Source organism: Argopecten irradians, chromosome 2 (assembly GCF_041381155.1).
Source record: "Argopecten irradians isolate NY chromosome 2, Ai_NY, whole genome shotgun sequence".
NCBI classification, from domain to species: domain Eukaryota; kingdom Metazoa; phylum Mollusca; class Bivalvia; order Pectinida; family Pectinidae; genus Argopecten; species Argopecten irradians.
This window is the reverse complement of record NC_091135.1, coordinates 38,799,349-38,816,688: the sequence shown is the minus strand read 5'-3', so window position 1 is coordinate 38,816,688 and position 17,340 is coordinate 38,799,349. Positions and strand designations below refer to the sequence as shown.

Genomic DNA, 17,340 nt, shown 5'->3' with positions numbered 1-17,340 from the left:
GATAATCCGGATTTGTATCATTGGAGAAGTAGTTTGGTATGAGAAATATTTTTATGAGCGACTTTTTATGATGATCGTACTGCTCTGTATCTGACCAGCTGTTTATATCTAACATAATCTGAAGTCAAGTGAGTTCATAGATTAGATGTCAAGGGGATAGGTCAGTGAAATATAGATTTACTGGACCATATATCCAATGATTTCAAGGTATATTACCAACACATGTTAAACACTTTGAGTTTCTCTAGCCAGATATGTAAATATAAGGTATAGCTCTGTAGAATGAAGATAAGTTATCCCCTGTTGGACTCTGACAAGTAATAGCTTTGGTGGAGACTGTTGGACTCTGACAAGTAATAGCTTTGGTGGAGATCAGGCTTCCATTCCTGTTTATATCACATTTGTTCTATCACCAAAATAAATTTCTGGAATACTCCAGTTTCTCTGGTCTATTTCATGCCTTGATGATAGTCTATATTTATAGATTTTATATCCCTTATATTGGCACCACCTTCCCCATCTTTTTTCATAACGCTGCTGATCCGCATCTATAAAAAGCATACAATGATCAGTTGCCTATATAGGAAACAACAAAGAGCTGATATAATTACCACTGCCTGGATATGACTATAAATAGGTTCATCTTTCTATTTATGTGGTGTTACCCTGTTCATCCTAGATTGGCCTCTAAATTATAATTATTACTTATAGATTATCTCCCCTGTAAGTATTACTAATAGATTATCTCCCCTTTGTATGAAAACTAGGATCTTGCAGATATTCAAGCATTATATACCACCTTATTATCAAAGACAAATAATTTGTGGTTTTTTTTTTACATCCCTAAATATGGTGGTTTACTCAGTAACCAGGTAATTGTGCACTAACTTTTTCAATGCTCTACTTAGATCCACCTTACCACTTGTATAAGTATTTCCTCATACTATTTTCATGGCTATCTTCTATGTCACTTTTAATTACCTTCTCTAGAATATAAAAAAAAAAAACATAACTAAAATTTGGCTTGATTATTTTTGTCTCTTCTTCATGTCCAATTGTAATTAGAGCTCTACTGAGAAAGTCTTATGGATCTTGTGGCCAGTCTAACCTTCTTAAAGTGTCTCTAATTTTTCAGGAATGCTTCTTTAAATAAGATTTCATCATCAGACACACCACTTTATTACTATGACTGTATCCTTTCCCCATAAGTATACAGCCAGGTCCTTACTTCCCATATCCCACCCATATAGCAGGAGGAGGGTGGGGGGAAATAAGGAGAACGGGAAGAAGATAGGGAAGGAAACAAAATAGGAGAAAAAGGATGGAAAGGAATAATTGAGGAGGGAAAGGAAAAGGAAGAAAATGGGTTTAAGAAAGAGGGGAAATATAAGAAGAAGGAAAGAAGAAAGGGGGAATAATAGAAGAAGGAAGGAAGGAGAAGTAAAAAGATAATAGGAACGGGATAAAAAGGAGGGGGAGGAAGTTGAGGTGGATAAGATTCAGAAGAAGGAGGGGAGGAAAGGGAGGGGGAGAGTGCAGGAATGGAGAAAGTGATAGTAAGGAGATTGTGACCCCCAAACTGTCTACACAAGGATCCCATTAACACTAGGGTGTGCATATGTGACCCTTGACCTCATCTCCCCAACTGCAGCTGCTTGAGTTTTACAAGCTGCTGGAAAAATATGTTATTACATTTATCACAAAGAAGGATCTCCCTTTAGAGTTGAGATTCAGTTTTGATGAGGACATGCATAAATAGAGATTTGGAAAGGAAAACAGACTCCTATCCATCTTATATATATGGTAAGTACATGAATACACTGCCAGGGAGATATAGCAGGGATTTATCCCACCGTCTGGAGTAATAGATCTAACCCTGGAAAAGATATCAATAAGGATGGGACACATTTGTAGCAGATTCTGTATACTGCTGTATAACACATTCATCAAATAGTAACAGCAGATCACAACAAATCACTGAGTGTTGTGTATGACTGTGAGATTGAAGTTTCAGGTCTGTGACAGCTTGTTCTAGATTATACCTACAAGTCTCGGGTCAAATGACTGATTGTCTTCCTCATCAACTTGTATTGAAGCATAGACAATGGAGGACGGAAAATCTGCTTAGAATTATACATGTGGTTTAAGTATTATTGATCAGAGGGAAGTTGGAATGTATTTCTCATTGATGGGAATAGCAGCCCTGCATCTCCAGGAGGCTAGGGCTAATGGTATTGTCTGAAATGTACCCCTTCTACAGGATGGTGTGCTGGACAAGGTCCACTACTGGCTAGTTCAGCAAACAGCTTACACATCAAAAAGAGGTTAAAACTCCCAGCACAGAGAAATCAGAACTATGATGAATTTATCAGAACTGTGTTGAGTTTAGCAGGACAGGTGAACAGCTTCCTGAAGGACAGGTGAAATCTCCTTTACCGAGTTGAGGTGGACAGTCTCCTAGCGGTGTTTCATAGTACCGTTATATATAGGTACTATATATTTAGTGCCATACAAGGACACACATCTACAGAACTATTACAGAAGAAGACCTGTTGTATGATATCAGTGACCAGTGCATGTTTTCCTCCAGGTAAACTTTTATAGGAACATGTGATACACACATTGTAGTTTGTGCTCTAATGTTCTTCTGAGAAATTTGTGGCGACATTTGTGTTTCTGAAGCAGGTGAAGAAAAGTTTCTATACTTAAAGGTGTGGTCTGTTCTATCTTCAGAAAACTGGGTTTCAGAAAAACAGGTAGGCCATACTAGATAATGACAATATCTCAATAGAAGGGGAATGAAAATGCTTATATTTTTGAATCGAAAATGCAGATATTACTGAATCGAAAATGCAGATATTACTGAATCAAATGTTGCTAGTCTCAAGTACCTGGTTTGTATACATGAAGATGCTATAAATGTGATACAGTGTGTTTATAGATTTTATATGGCTGGATGTTGAATGAACATTGTGTACACATGCTGATGGTATTGATTACCCTGTCTGATTGCTGTGCTAATTGATTAAGGTGTAAATCACTTCCCATCACCTGTACTATGTGTACAGGCCCTAATGGATGAGATAATTACTCTAGTGACCTACTTTTTCCCCCAGTATGTCTCCAGTTCCTATGGTGATCCGTCATTGTCCAATTATAGACATGTCCTAAATCTGTGTGATCACCCACCTACAAAGTCTTCTATCTTTTGTCACAGATCAGCGGAAAGTTTCTCTAAATAATAGATAAGCTTTTAATGGTTGATTGATTACGTTAATACGAGGGAGAAAAGAGGTTGATTACATATCGGTGTCAACCGTATACTACATTGAATTGTTTGGCTATAAAAGCAATAGTAGTAAATTATTCAACAGGGGTACAAAGGATGTACCATGTTTCTTGTTCAGAAGACGAAAGCTGTTTGGTTTTGGTTTGTTTTGCTTAAAATGGCATCAAGAGTTAAAATTCCTTTATAAGCTAAGCTTGATCTGCACATGGTCCGAAATATTTCTAATAGCCTGCAAGGTTCTGATAACAGATTGGTGTTTTTTTCTGTGGGAACTATGGTTTCCCTCCATCTACAACTCGAACTAATCTACGTTTTGGCTATTATGAGAGTATATACTCATTTTGGAGACTTATGTAAGGTCAAAATCGAGATAGTCAGATGAGGCGCCTGTTCCTTTAATTCAAATGTCGAGTTATATCATTTTGGGGAGTAAAAATAAATATGAAGTGTCTGTTGGATGTCCTTGATCTAATAAATAGTGTTTCCCTCAGTGGAAGGTTTTACCAATGGAAATTTATCACAGAATCAAGATAAGGATACATATTTGTGTTGTGTCGAGTTTATGTCACTGTCTAGGAGTCTAGATGTGATAAATGATCTAATACCCCAACAACTGTAGCAGAAGGTATTTATATCACATGGGGGAACAGCCAGTTTGACAGGTATGTCATGTATGTGGAACAGCCATTCAGGGTTAGAACAATGTTTGTATGGAACAGAATTCTAGTGCCAATGAGCACAGGGGGCCAACTCAATGAAAATGGATGTTGTAATACATTTTTTTTTGTATTTGATGGATGGACTGATGAGTTTTATATGACAGTCATGTGATTTTTTTTTCGAAAAATACGAGATTTGAAAAATTATTAAAAATCGGGAAAATTTACTATAAAACAGAGAAAGGTGACGACAGTCGCCATATTGGATTTTTTACCCCCACCTCGATTAAAGTTATTTTTTTCACAATAGTATACCTTTTTTCTAGAGTCATAGTCACGCATCAGTCCTCCGATAATCCATAATCACACACATACCATGCAAAAGCATATAAACGATGTCTATATAGTCAAACGCAATACTTTAATCCAAAATTACCGGCGCTTTCTGACTTGTGACTTCGAAAGCAACGTCCTAATAAAGAGCGACTAGAGTGACTTCCCTTGCAGTGTAATTCAATGGGATTAATCAGAGATATTCCGATACGTTTGTTTTCGCGGAAAATTTGAATATTAAAACGTATCGGAATACCTCTGACTAAACCCATTGAATGACATTGCAGGGGAAGTCACTCTAGTCGCTCTTTACTAGGACGTTGCTTTCGATGTCACAAGTCAGAAAGCGCCGGTAATTTTGGATTAAATTATTGCGTTTGACTATATAGACATAGTTTATATGCTTTTGCATGGTATGTGTGTGATTATGGATTATCGGAGGACTGATGCGTGACTATGACTCTAGGAAAAAAGGTATACTATTATGAAAAAAAAACTTTAATCGAGGTGGGGGTAAAAAATCCAATATGGCGACTGTCGTCCCTTTCTCTGTTTTATAGTAAATATCCCAATTTTTAATATTTTTTCAAATCTCGTATTTTTCGAAAAAAAATCACATGACTGTCATATATACTCATCTGTGCCAATGAGGTGCATCAAAGAATCTCAGCTTTCATCCGTAGGAATGACAAAAATTGTCATAATTCTGTGTCAAATAAGGAGCTGATATATCGGGGTTCTTATTGATTTTGCTGAGTCAAACCACATAACGACCAGATAAAATGTGCTCATGCCTCAAAAGAATCCCGCTTACTTGATTTAAAAGATAAATGTCAAAGCTTTTAATTATGTGTTTGCTCTCATTGGTTGATCTCACCAAGTATTTAACTTTAGCAGGAAATGCTTATACCTTTTGAAAATACACCTTAGGAAAGATTGTAATTTGAACACGGGTAGACACAACCTTTAACCTTTAGGGTACTTACACTAGTGTGTGTCCCCCCTACCAAAGTTACAGTAATTATCACAGGTAGTGGACAGGCCGTGTGGTAGATAAAAATGTTTTGAAATTTAGCCAGTCGTAAAAACTTCACGATTTAACCCACTTTAGAAGTCTGATGCTTAAAATACCAGAGAATGGTTTTCGTTTGATTGATTGAATGCCTTTAGGTAAAGGATAGCCTAGTATTAAACTGTCTTTTGTATATATCTTTATAGTCAAGGGATCGTTAGATCACACAAGTTACCATGGCAACAGAATTTGAATCTGCATTAGATATTTGATTTGAAGGAGAAAAAAACCAAAACACATTTTCATTTGATTTGTATTTAACACTTTAGATTTAAGGGGTACACTAGTATAAATCGCATGCTGTAGAATAGACTGGCCACCAGACCCTAAGTTGTTGACTTTCTCAGCTAGATCATCTCCCCCTAGTTTGAAACTTAAAATCAGTCATGTAGTAGAGACAAAAATAATCAAACCAAATTTATGTGATTTTTTTCAAATATTCTAGAGACTGGTGGCAAGTCTAGCTGTAGAATATCAGTGGTAAATCACAAGTGGATGTTATATAATCCTTGTGATTATCCATATGGCTAGGAATAAGTTTTATATGTGGTGCTTCTTAAGTAATTCATAATTCCTTACAAACAAGATATGACAGTAGATCTAGTCTGTATGCAGGAAACAGTTTTTATACCAACAGAACTATCTTGTAAGGAAGTTTACAAGGAGTTATTTGAGGAAGATTGTAGACTGATAGGGAATCCCAGTTGTCTACGGGAGATATATGCCGTACCCGATTATCAGTATAATCCTAGGATACAGTATTCTAACATGTTTCTAAGAGTTTTTTTCCCCCCTTCTTCCACAATATTACCCTCTAAGCCTTGGCCAAAGACCAGATGCCAAGTTTTTATCAGTCATTTGTAAACAATTCCTTAGAAATAGTGACTGGTAAGGGGAGATAACCTCGACCTCCATTTGTCCATCATTGCGATGAAGATGGGACATTTATTGTATTTTGAACTGGAGTTTCCATATATTTAATTGCTGATCTGATGACTAGATAAGTGACTGTCGATCATCTCCATTCTCATTATAACTGTTAATTTATTGACGATAGAAATTCTGATGGATAACAAAGAAATTAGGAAATATACTCAACAAAAAGGGAGACAATCACCATTTATTCAAGAGCATGCTTTTAAAGTGTTGGTTGCACTTAATGCCCTAAATGCATTAAATAATGATCTTATCACAGTGCAACCATGTCATATTCGTCTCGTCTTAGAAAAAAGGGCCAGGTAAATAATAAAGCTTTGACATTCTGGTCGAGTGACTGTAGACAGTACAGTAACATTGTTTGTGGTACATATGTCAAGGGCATGGTAATCTTAGTGTATTGCAATAAAAAGAGAAAAAAACCGATACAAGCCATATTGTAAAGCTGTTTTCTATGTCACTTTCTAGATTAATGTGTATAGATGGTCAAACGTTGTTGTTGTTTTCTTTTACACTCACAAAGATCATTCTAATTAATTAAAAGTTTGCAATCTTTCTAACAACAAATAAAAAGTCTCACAAAATTGATAATACATAAGTTCATATTTAATGTGAAGAGTTATTAATTTCTTGGAAGAGTTGCATGGAGATTGACATTACAGGTAAGTCAAAGTTAACATATTTTATACGTCAGATATCACAATTGAACAATATACTTTTAGAAAATTTCTCACTTAATTTGCTTTGAGTTCTAGATTGTATAAAAACTTATTCAAGTTAAATATCATTTTCTTTTATATGCTACTTGGTTGTAGCAAAACATTTATGAATGAAAATTTTATCAATTTATTGCGATGAGATTCATTGATCATTTCCTGTGTATACATGTTGCTTTGTATGCATGTCTCTCGCCGTATCACATTTCTATATAATTAAAAGCCGTTAAAAGTTATGTCAATACAGCACCACGGATTGCATAACCTTACATCTAATACCTTCACAAGAATGATATAAATCCACAGGATCAGAACATCAGTAAGACCTAGCTTATAGGTTGGTATCATGACTTGGAGGCCTGACAAATCTCAACCTAGAATAGATCATTGGTCTATATATAATCATTCCATAATTCAAATAGGATGAGCGCTAATTGAAAATGTGCTATTTAACCTGAGCAAGGTTGATGGGGTTCCTGTGTAATGAGGTCAAATCTCGTTCTTTGCAGTCCATTTGAATTATTATCAAAATCCTTCTATTCGTACTAATGTTTGATATTAACTCTACATGAAAGGTTTTCTTTTTGAGGAGATTAGATACCCAAAAAATCTGATACAGATTCTCTTCATAAAAATGTTGGTGTTGTTCAGATGTTTGTACTGTCTTATTAGGAGCTTAAAGATTGATGACATCCTCTGTATGTGGTATGTTTTGAATTTTGGGAGACTGCAGTATGTTCGTGGTGTTATGGGGGACTGCAGTATGTTTGTAGGGTTTTGGGAGACTGCAGTATGTTTGATGTTTAGGGAGACTGCAGTATGTTTGTGGGGTTTCGGGAGACTGCAGTATGTTTGGTGTTTTGGGAGAGCTGCAGTATGTTTGTTGTTTTGGGGGACTGCAGTATGTTTGATGTTTAGGGAGACTGCAGTATGTTTGTGGAGTTTTTGTAGACTGCAGTATGTTTGATGTTTAGGGAGACCGCAGTATGTTTGTCGGGTTTTGGGAGGCAGCAGTATGTTTGATGTTTTGAGAGACTGCAGTATGTTTGTGGGGTTTTGGTAGACTGCAGTATGTTTGTGGTTTTTGGTAGACTGCAGTATGTTTGTGGGGTTTAGGGAGACTGCAGTATGTTTGTGGGGTTTTGGGAGACTGCAGTATGTTTGTGGGGTTTAGGGAGACTGCAGTATGTTTGTGGGGTTTTGGTAGACTGCAGTATGTTTGTGGGGTTTTGGTAGACTGCAGTATGTTTGTGGGGTTTTGGTAGACTGCAGTATGTTTGATGTTTAGGGAGACTGCAGTATGTTTGTGGGGTTTTGGTAGACTGCAGTGTCTCCATTATATATAATGCTATCTCACAGAAGCTATTAAAGACACTGAACAACATGACAGATAGAAATTGAACCTGAGCTGTATGTCACCCTACCAATCGTCTCATGTAGTAGGATAGTGGTCATGCGACCATTTAAGTCCTCCATCTCTTCCCAGTTTATATTTCTTAAAGATTTGTTTTAAAGATTGAATGTATTCTGCTTTAAAATGAGCCAAGGTACCTTTGGGAGGATGAATTAGTTGAGGATACAATTTTTCATTGGAAATCCTAATTTGTCTTCCTGCTTTAGGAACATTTTAATTTAAAATGCAGGGATTGTTCTAAAATCCTTTGCTTCAATTTCAATTTTTATGTTAAAGAAACAGAAAAAGGTATTCTTAAAATAAACATAAAAATATCTTTTTCCATGAATGTAACAACTTTGGGATTATAATAGGTGAGAAACGGAGAGAAAATGCAATCTAAATTTGATTGTCAGAGTATTTAAGGGTTCTCGGAACGCATGCACTAAGGATGATTCACTGTGCAGAAGGATGCACATCTCCACTGCAGCCGTGCGACGTAATCTCCATCAATCTTTACCTCACGTCAGCACGCCTTCCCAGATTAATCTTTACTGCTACTGTTTTGGCTGCTCCTCCAATCCAAGTCACGGCTTCAATTTGATGTTATTTAATAGTAAACTCCATAATTTCTGGACTAAACATTATCAGTTTTTAACTGGAATAATCAGACTTGATAAATTTGAGTTTAAAAAATATAATTGCTGTATCTGTGGATATTATTTCATATGACTTTGATATATTTCTCAGGTAATTATAAAGACAGTGTTCTAGCTATTGCAAAATATTTTTGTTTAAAAAGTCAGTGAATGAATTCTAAAAGATTTTAAGAAAAGTGAAAATTAAATCAATAAATCAGGTAGCAAGATTTTTTTTTAATTAGAAGTTAATATAAAATGATTTATTAGAAGATAATGAATCCCTAACTTTAGTTAGCTAGCAACTGTGGATCACAATTATTACATTTTATTTGACCTTGGATAGAAAATGGAAATTGAAATCCCTCTCATATCAATATTTTATTCTGAAACATTTTTCCATGCACCTTTTTAGCACAAAAATGGCATATCCTTAAATTATGTAATGACACATAAAAATGTTAATAAAAATCCAATAAAGGCTGTGTTTGGTTCCAAAATTAGTTGCAACGTCTCCTGTAGCTTCCTCTTCAAAATGCATTAAACGTGAAGTTGGATTAACCTTAAAGCTCTTAGAAAACAGTGTTTGGCTGGTGGTGTAAAATGTTTCATGTTAATGGCCAGACTGAGTCATCTTTAGTGGAGATAGCCAGGAGTTGAAGCTTCCAAACACGATTTATCTAGGGTTCAGTTTTCTTGTAGAGATAGTAGTGATTTGTACTCCCACACTCTGTGTCGGCAGTCCCTAGACGGAGATAACTTGATTCTAAAACAGAAAACTACCTACATGCGTGTATGCAGATGATGTTTAAGAAAACAAACTGATTCCTGGACAAAAAAATTCCAAAACATTTTAAGAAGGGAGAGATCGAAGCTAGCAGTGGCTTCAACATGTGTTCATTTTACCATAACTGTACAACAGTGTTGAGGAATCCCCTGGTCCCTCCCCATGGGATAGCACTATAAGGCTACAGATGACGAGTGTTGATACAGAAAGTGCACTTGATTGACTTTGATGGGTTTCGCCTGCAGATTTTATGAACTGACACCTGGTTCCAGTGACAGACCTGTTTTTCAGTTCCTAGATGTGCTATATTGACATATGACTACAGGGATTTCCTGTTTTTCAAACAACACACAGAAATGATGAGGATCTTAAATGTATGAGAACACCGTAAAGGCCCTAGAGATAGACCAGACAAGTGTTACACTGCAAAGTTGTACACAGTTAAATGTTTTAAAATATCACAACTGGCAAAATTCAGCAAGAGCTATATGTACATGTCATGTGAAATTACTCGGAACAATATTTTTAACCTTATAAGACTGCCTTTGGTGCATTTACAACCAAAATTGTTTTAATATGATTTTCTTCAGTGTCTGACAAGATATAAATTATTATCTCCCCTTGTGACTATCTAGACAACTTCAATGTGAACTAAAAGACGTTGGATTTTGGTCTGGACAGCTTCAATGTGATTTAATAGACGTTGAATTTTGGTTGTTGTGTAGTACAGACCTATTCTATGGATAATGTTTACATTTCTGCAGTGTTTTCTTTACTTCATGTACACTCTCAATTATCACCTTCCCTGATTATGGATTAGACTTGCTCAAGTCATATGTGGAGGTGTATCTGCAGACGACACTTTGTGAACTCTGGAGACAGTGTGTCTGCTGTTAGTACAGTAATTGTGTACTAGAGAAGATATATATGATTTATTGGGTAAGTTACATATGTGATACCATCGGGTAATCTTATACATTATGTGTATCTCTATTCCGTCATGTCTCTATTCCGTCATGATTTGCATGTGCATAGCCCGATACATGCAATTATGTCTACATGACATCAGATTTCTTATCACATATATCGGAATAATAATAAGAAATATTGATATGTAAGACTGTCATATAATGTATATGTATGCATTTCTGGACTCCATCCCCTATATATATATTAGGGAAGCTGACAATATATGAATTGTAACAGAGGAAATATTCATGATATACATGTATATGGATATGATTATGAAAGATGAGTATCTTCGCTATGAGATGTGAGCATTCCTAATGCACATCCATTACACAAGCAGCACACGTCAAGACCACAATATGTAGATCTTCCGTAATCGTCAGTGTACCCCTGTTACAGTCAGAGTGTGGAGCTCTCTTGGAAAAACCCTGCTCTGTTTTGACGCTTCATTTACCAGCTTACGTAGATCTGTAACTGTGGCTGTCTTGCTGTCGTAAGTAACATCAATATTTTTATTACCGTTTTGAGTTTCTGTTTCTGAGATAAGTTGATTACCATTATAAGACGATGCTTCATTTACGTAAGAATTGATGACCTCATCGCCTGTGCTGTATGATGTTTGTAGATATTTAGTAATTCCCACTTCTATGATTTCTCTCGGTGTAATTTTAGAATATTGAAGGTTATGATCAGGTGGCGATGGTTATGACGTGGGTTGGGAATCTATCTTTAGGCACACCACTGGCAGAGAGAACTACACACTGCCGTTTGTCGCATAACAGAAATCAATGGTCTACATTTTTTACGTCAAATTTTTCCTCTCCACCACAAGGAGCATCAGTTGATGACGCGTTCCGATTGCTAGCAGCAAGCTTAGGCTCTATCTTATTACGTCAAATCTAGAATGTACAAGACCTGTAGATTGGAGGTTCGGGGCTCTGAGATTGGGTCATGTGAGGTTGAAGTATTGAGATTTTGCCAAATCCTTCTTGATGTTTGGGCAGTGACATGTGTGTATTGACGGAGTTCTCACAGCGAAATGGTTATCATTTCTTTGGTGTCAGTGTCGGAATGGTGATCATTCCTAGTGCTAAATACTGCTGCTCTTAGATGTGGAGAAAAAATGTTTGAATCTGACTTTGAGATGTGAAGAAAGATCGACTGATGTTTTTTGATGTTGAGGGATGTGTGAGGCTATTATTATCAGTGTTAACACATCTTTGACCTGGACAAATTATAGCAGCGTGGGGGCGCTAAATATAGCAGGTCTGACTACCACACTAGGTCAGGCGAACAGGTGGGTATCTTATTCTGCTGATTAATCTCTTTTGAAAATTTATATTTTTTTATTACCTGGAAAGCACTCAATGTTTGTGTACAATTGTTAAGAAATCTGTTAAGTCATTCACCCCTGAAAATTTGTAATGAATTGTTCCAATGAATTAGAAGAGCCCAAATGTGTCTTCAGGGGTTAATCAGTTAATTGTTTCTCTTTTAAATTTGTAAATCAGTAGGATAATATTCCAATTTGCATAGATCATTTAGGCTCTTGACTTTGAAATTTTGTTAAACCAATATAAAATAAAATCATACAAAATTTATATGATTTAATATTTTACACAACTCATAATAAAGTACACATCTTGTATCTAGTACGAATCTAGACAGACTGGTCCACACTAGGTGTATATTTTATACATTTAATAAGTCACAATGACAAATGGGTTTGTAATTATTTAAATTTCATCTTCAACTTTTAAATTAACTGTCACAAATCATCTTTTTGTGTGAACATTTATCTATTTGCACCAGACAAAACCAGAAATTATACTACAATAACGTCAGCACTTTTTGTTTATGAGTCACTGACATATGATTTTAAATGTTCCTACAAGAAACACATATTAATGATGAACTCTTCAACAGGAATAAGTTAAGCATTTGCATTACAATGAAAACTTCCTACATTTCACAGTGAATATATATAGGTATTTCTCATTAGAAATGATGTGAATATAGGTATTTCTCATTAGAAATGATGTTTGTTAAAATATACTATAAACTATATGCTGATTACACTTACTATTAATGATTACTGTAATTACAATATACCAGTACTTCTATTTACAATTAAAGTAATTACCACATATTCACTATTACTATTATTGTAAAAACTATACATACTTACTATTTTACAGTGTTAAAACATAGACTCTTCTGAAGAATGTGTAGTATGAAATTTTATAATTAGTTTTTTTTTTACACAAGGCATTGCATATATACACCTCGGAAGTTTGTGTATTATAGTAAAACGTACTTCATGGAATGTGTGAAATATCAACAATATCTCAGATTTAATACATCGTAATTAGCTTGTGTGTTCATGTGTGTCAAGTATGTGCTACAGTTGCTAGAACTTATAATGGATTACTTTGACTATTCATGACAATGATGATTATCTGATATCGGTCCGGAGTATCTTGACCTGGTGTAATGGAGGTATTTCATTTTAAAACACTGTGTATATTATGTTTATAATGTCGGGTGTGCTACTGTTAGTGGTAATGTTCAGGGAAACTATTAATATATAAATTGTTTTTCAATGACTACATATTAGAGTGACACATTATGATAAAGGGGACTCTAAAATAAAGGCTATAACTTCTTGTTTATCTTAAGTTGGAAAAGAATAGCACTGAAAATCTTTTTAATGTAGATGACAATATCTGGTGACATTTTTCTGCGGAGTGTCCTTGACTAAAGTCATCTTTAAGGACACATAACAAAAGCAAGAGTCACATTGACATAGATTTATAATTCCGAGGGTACAGACGAAGCATACCAGTAGTTTAGTTTCCTTGGGTACCTACGGATTATCATCATTTTAACAGTGGAGAGGGATCTTATTGTCTGGTGAGGGGTCTTATTCACCAGTCACTGAACACTGGTAGGGATTTACATGGTGTAAACTTGTGGTGCTGACCAGGGTCACTTCGGTCACTGCAGTAGGGCAGTCATGGAGATCCATAGGTTCTGTACAGTCCAAGTGATACCGTATACAGAGGTAGGTTTATATATGGACACTCAACATCACCAACACGTTGTGTTTTCAGATTACCTTAATTGTTCCATTTGATGTGATATTGTCTTATAATTTTCTCAGAAACTTCACAAATTTTAGTTAAATATCAAATTTACATGGACCTATAAATCCTTATGTATGATTCACTTTGATACATGTATTCTGTGAGTAATGGATTCATTACCTGTTCAAACGTATACAAGGGAGATCACCTTCTGGTGGTTTGTTGTTTAGGACACTGGCGGTAATTAAATGGGGAAGTTTTTGACAAACAATTCTGGACCTTTGATCTGATAACTGGTTATCAGTGGACAGGACTACGATAACACACTTGTAAGCAGTAAGCAAGGGGTATTACACTATGTCAAGGAAAAAGATTGAAGTAAATATAAGGATGTTTTTGAAGTCACTAATTAACAGCTTATAAAAATTCCTGTAGTTTTAAAGTGACGGGGTCGAGGAAGATTAAAACATTTTTCAGCTTGCTACATGTGACACAACTTGAATGTTGGATTGTAATACACTGTTGTTTGTGGTTAAACCATCCCATGTTTGTCACGGTCTGAAGGTGAAAGGGAGGCTCTAAAAGTGTAATAATCACCACAGAATGACATAACACAGTGTTGAGAATTTTTACCTCCAAGGTCGGCCTACAATCAACAGTGTCTAGCTCTACCTGTCAATTTTACAAAGGGGCCGTTTAACTTGCCCATGAGGGGAGTACCTAAAGCTTTTGGGTGATCGTTATCAGCGTTTTGTTGAATGAAGGATAGGTAGGGCTTTGTGGATGTGTGCCTGAGCTGATATAAGGAGTTGATCTGCTGTACAAATGTTTCCTCATGGTATTTGTGTGTTATTTATAAACACTCAGTGTGTTCTGTCCTTTAGTCTACTATTGATCAACTGGACTTTCAATCCCATATGCTAGCTGACCACATAAACAGGAGGTGTAGACTCTAAATTGGAATCATTTTACTGCCAGCCTTGGTATTTATGTGCTATTTTTAAACATTTATTTAAATGCCCTTTAAAGGATAGAGTAAGCCAGCGAGACCACTACCGGCCACCGATCTTAACTGGATCACAACTGATCATGTCTCAGACTGCAAACACGGACTCCATGTGACTAAGCGTTGGTGTGTATCGGAATTAGTTGCTCCTGAATGTTTCATGTTTTTTATGCAGACTTTGGATTATATACCTAATTTCCTTGACATTTATGTCTTGTTCACAACAATGTTTGACTCCATGCCTGTTTTAGTGTATATTTCTACTGACATGTGTAAGCTTTGCACCAACATGGATGATTGTAAGATCGACATGGCATACCAGAATGTGTAAGTTAGTATACATGTGCTGTGCAGTTGTTCACTCACTACTGTGTAGGAACATGATTTGTTTCCATGATTGTTAACAAATTTGAAGTTTTGGTTGTCTTTATAAAAATGTAAAAAATGAAAGCAAGGCTACTATTTTTACTTGGATGTGATTGTTTGGAAAATATATGCAATACCTACATTGCTGTGTCAAGTACATAGGACATCCTTTAGGTAATCTCTGACCACATTTTGGCATTAAGTATTTGTTATAAAATATTTTAAGTTTCAGGTTTGACTCCAAAAATTACTCATAAGAAGTCTTTTAGTCGGGACAGGCAGAGAAAGAATGGCGTGCAAGATTCAGATTTCTACAATGTGACTCTAGGATTAGTATTTGTATACTTACATAGGCATGTGGATGATACATGTAATGTAACTGCTGAGGCAGTATAGTAACATGTATACCTACACACTTGTGGTTAGACATCTACTACATATCTGTAACATGTCTTACTTCAAATTGACTTTCAAGTGCTCTGGGGATAATGTCAATATTGGTGTTGGGGAGGTACAGGAAGGGATGGGGGTAGGGTGAAGGAGACGAGGGGAGGGTGAAGGAGATGAGGAGGGAAGGGGGGTGAAGGAGATGAGGAGGGGGGGAAAGGAGATGAGATGTACATGTGGACAAACTTCACCATGATAGCCAACAGGATATTACTCTAAGGATGTAAAATGTCATAAAAATCTTTGTGTTTGATGATTTTTTTCATCAATATTGAATTTTATCATTCGAGCAATTAAGAAGTGATTATCCACATGTAGCCTTTATAGTTTGTTACATGGCACTTGCTGGTTTCCTTTAGGGAGATGGGAGTCCTGAAGTGTATACCTCCACCAAAGTTATAGAGCCCTGAAGTAGGTACCTAACTTATACCAGTATCTGATGGTGTAGACCTTTTGTTCTGAGGAACTGTTTCATGTCAACATCTCATTACAGGAGGCCTAAGTGTGTACATGATATTATGTCATTACAGCCTCCCCCATAGACTATAACACAAGTGTTATATAGCCTCTTGTGCTTATTATGTTTACTTAGCTTTAATTTTGTTGTCTACTATGGATTCGATGTACACACATTCCTCAGGGCTGTTGTTAATTAAGTGTTGCTCTGTAAATCAATCTCGTGAAGTTAAAGGTTTATTCAACATTCGATATGTAACCCTCTTTCACTTCAACACTTCAGATGAGTGTTTATCCCTTCAAAGTCGTTTTCTTTCCATCCTTTTTTTATTGTTATATTGCACTCATAATTCAGTTGTCATTTCATCTATCTTTTTCTTTTTTCTTCTGTATTAAAGGTTATAGATTCACTCCTTCATTTCCACTTATATTTTTCATCTAACCCGTATATTTTATTCTTTTCTTTCATTTTTACTATCCTCGTTTTTTTTGTCTCATTTTCACATTCTTTTCTTTCTTTGCTTTTAGAAAATGACACTCCCCTCATATTTTCTGTCTCTGCCCTATATATAGACCCTGTTCACTCCTTGCCTCTTGTGATAATTAATGAATTATGTTAAAAAAACCAACAATTTCCTGACCTTTATAGAACGATAATTAGAAGATGTTTGGAACTTTCTGTGAATGTGCTGGTGGCATTTTGGCGAGTGTTGATACTTATATGTCAAGTGTGCTCGTTTGATGGGGGTATTATTGGAAACTTTCATCGCCTACTTCTGTTACTAATCTGTACGTCACGATAAGACGATGGATTAGTTATAGAGTCATCACCCAAGATTTCCTGGAATTCCATCACCATATTTGTCTACAGGTACCACAAATAGCACAATGCTAGCTGTATCACTTTCTATACATGATTTCATAGGTCTGAAATAATTGACCTATTCACTTATAACAAATTCTGTACTGAATCAGAATGTCTCATACACATTTTTGTCCTGTCAAACCATCGTGATTAAGTACCATAATGTTGCAAAAAAAAATTTAACACCAAACTTATATATATACACCGGTATATGGAAATGTAAATCATATTTCAGGATAATAAATGGAAGAATTGTGCAATTTCTTTAATCATTTAGAGTAGTATACTCGTTGTTGTCGTAAACATGAACAAATATAGTTTG

The 17,340-nt window shown here is 35.7% G+C and overlaps 2 protein-coding genes across 10 annotated transcripts in view; both read left to right on the top strand.

Annotated features, from left to right (window-relative positions):
• The window catches only part of LOC138315422 (cyclin-dependent kinase 10-like), a 274,004-nt gene that overhangs the window by 18,406 nt on the left and 238,258 nt on the right, over positions 1-17,340 (top strand). The window lies entirely within an intron of this gene.
• The window catches only part of LOC138315420 (rho GTPase-activating protein 23-like), a 65,425-nt gene that overhangs the window by 13,606 nt on the left and 34,479 nt on the right, over positions 1-17,340 (top strand). For 2 of the 9 annotated variants that reach the window (XM_069256426.1, XM_069256425.1), the window contains exon 1: positions 13,702-13,856. The exons of 3 other annotated variants lie outside the window; for them this stretch is intronic. In XM_069256426.1, the coding sequence (XP_069112527.1) occupies positions 13,809-13,856 (48 nt within the window). In that variant the 5' untranslated portion in view covers positions 13,702-13,808. Of the gene's footprint in view, positions 1-10,735; positions 10,763-11,126; positions 11,286-11,879; positions 12,090-13,701; positions 13,857-15,030; positions 15,212-17,340 lie in introns of those variants that run through there. 4 more of the 9 variants (XM_069256427.1, XM_069256428.1, XM_069256433.1 and 1 more) reach the window with 4 other exon arrangements.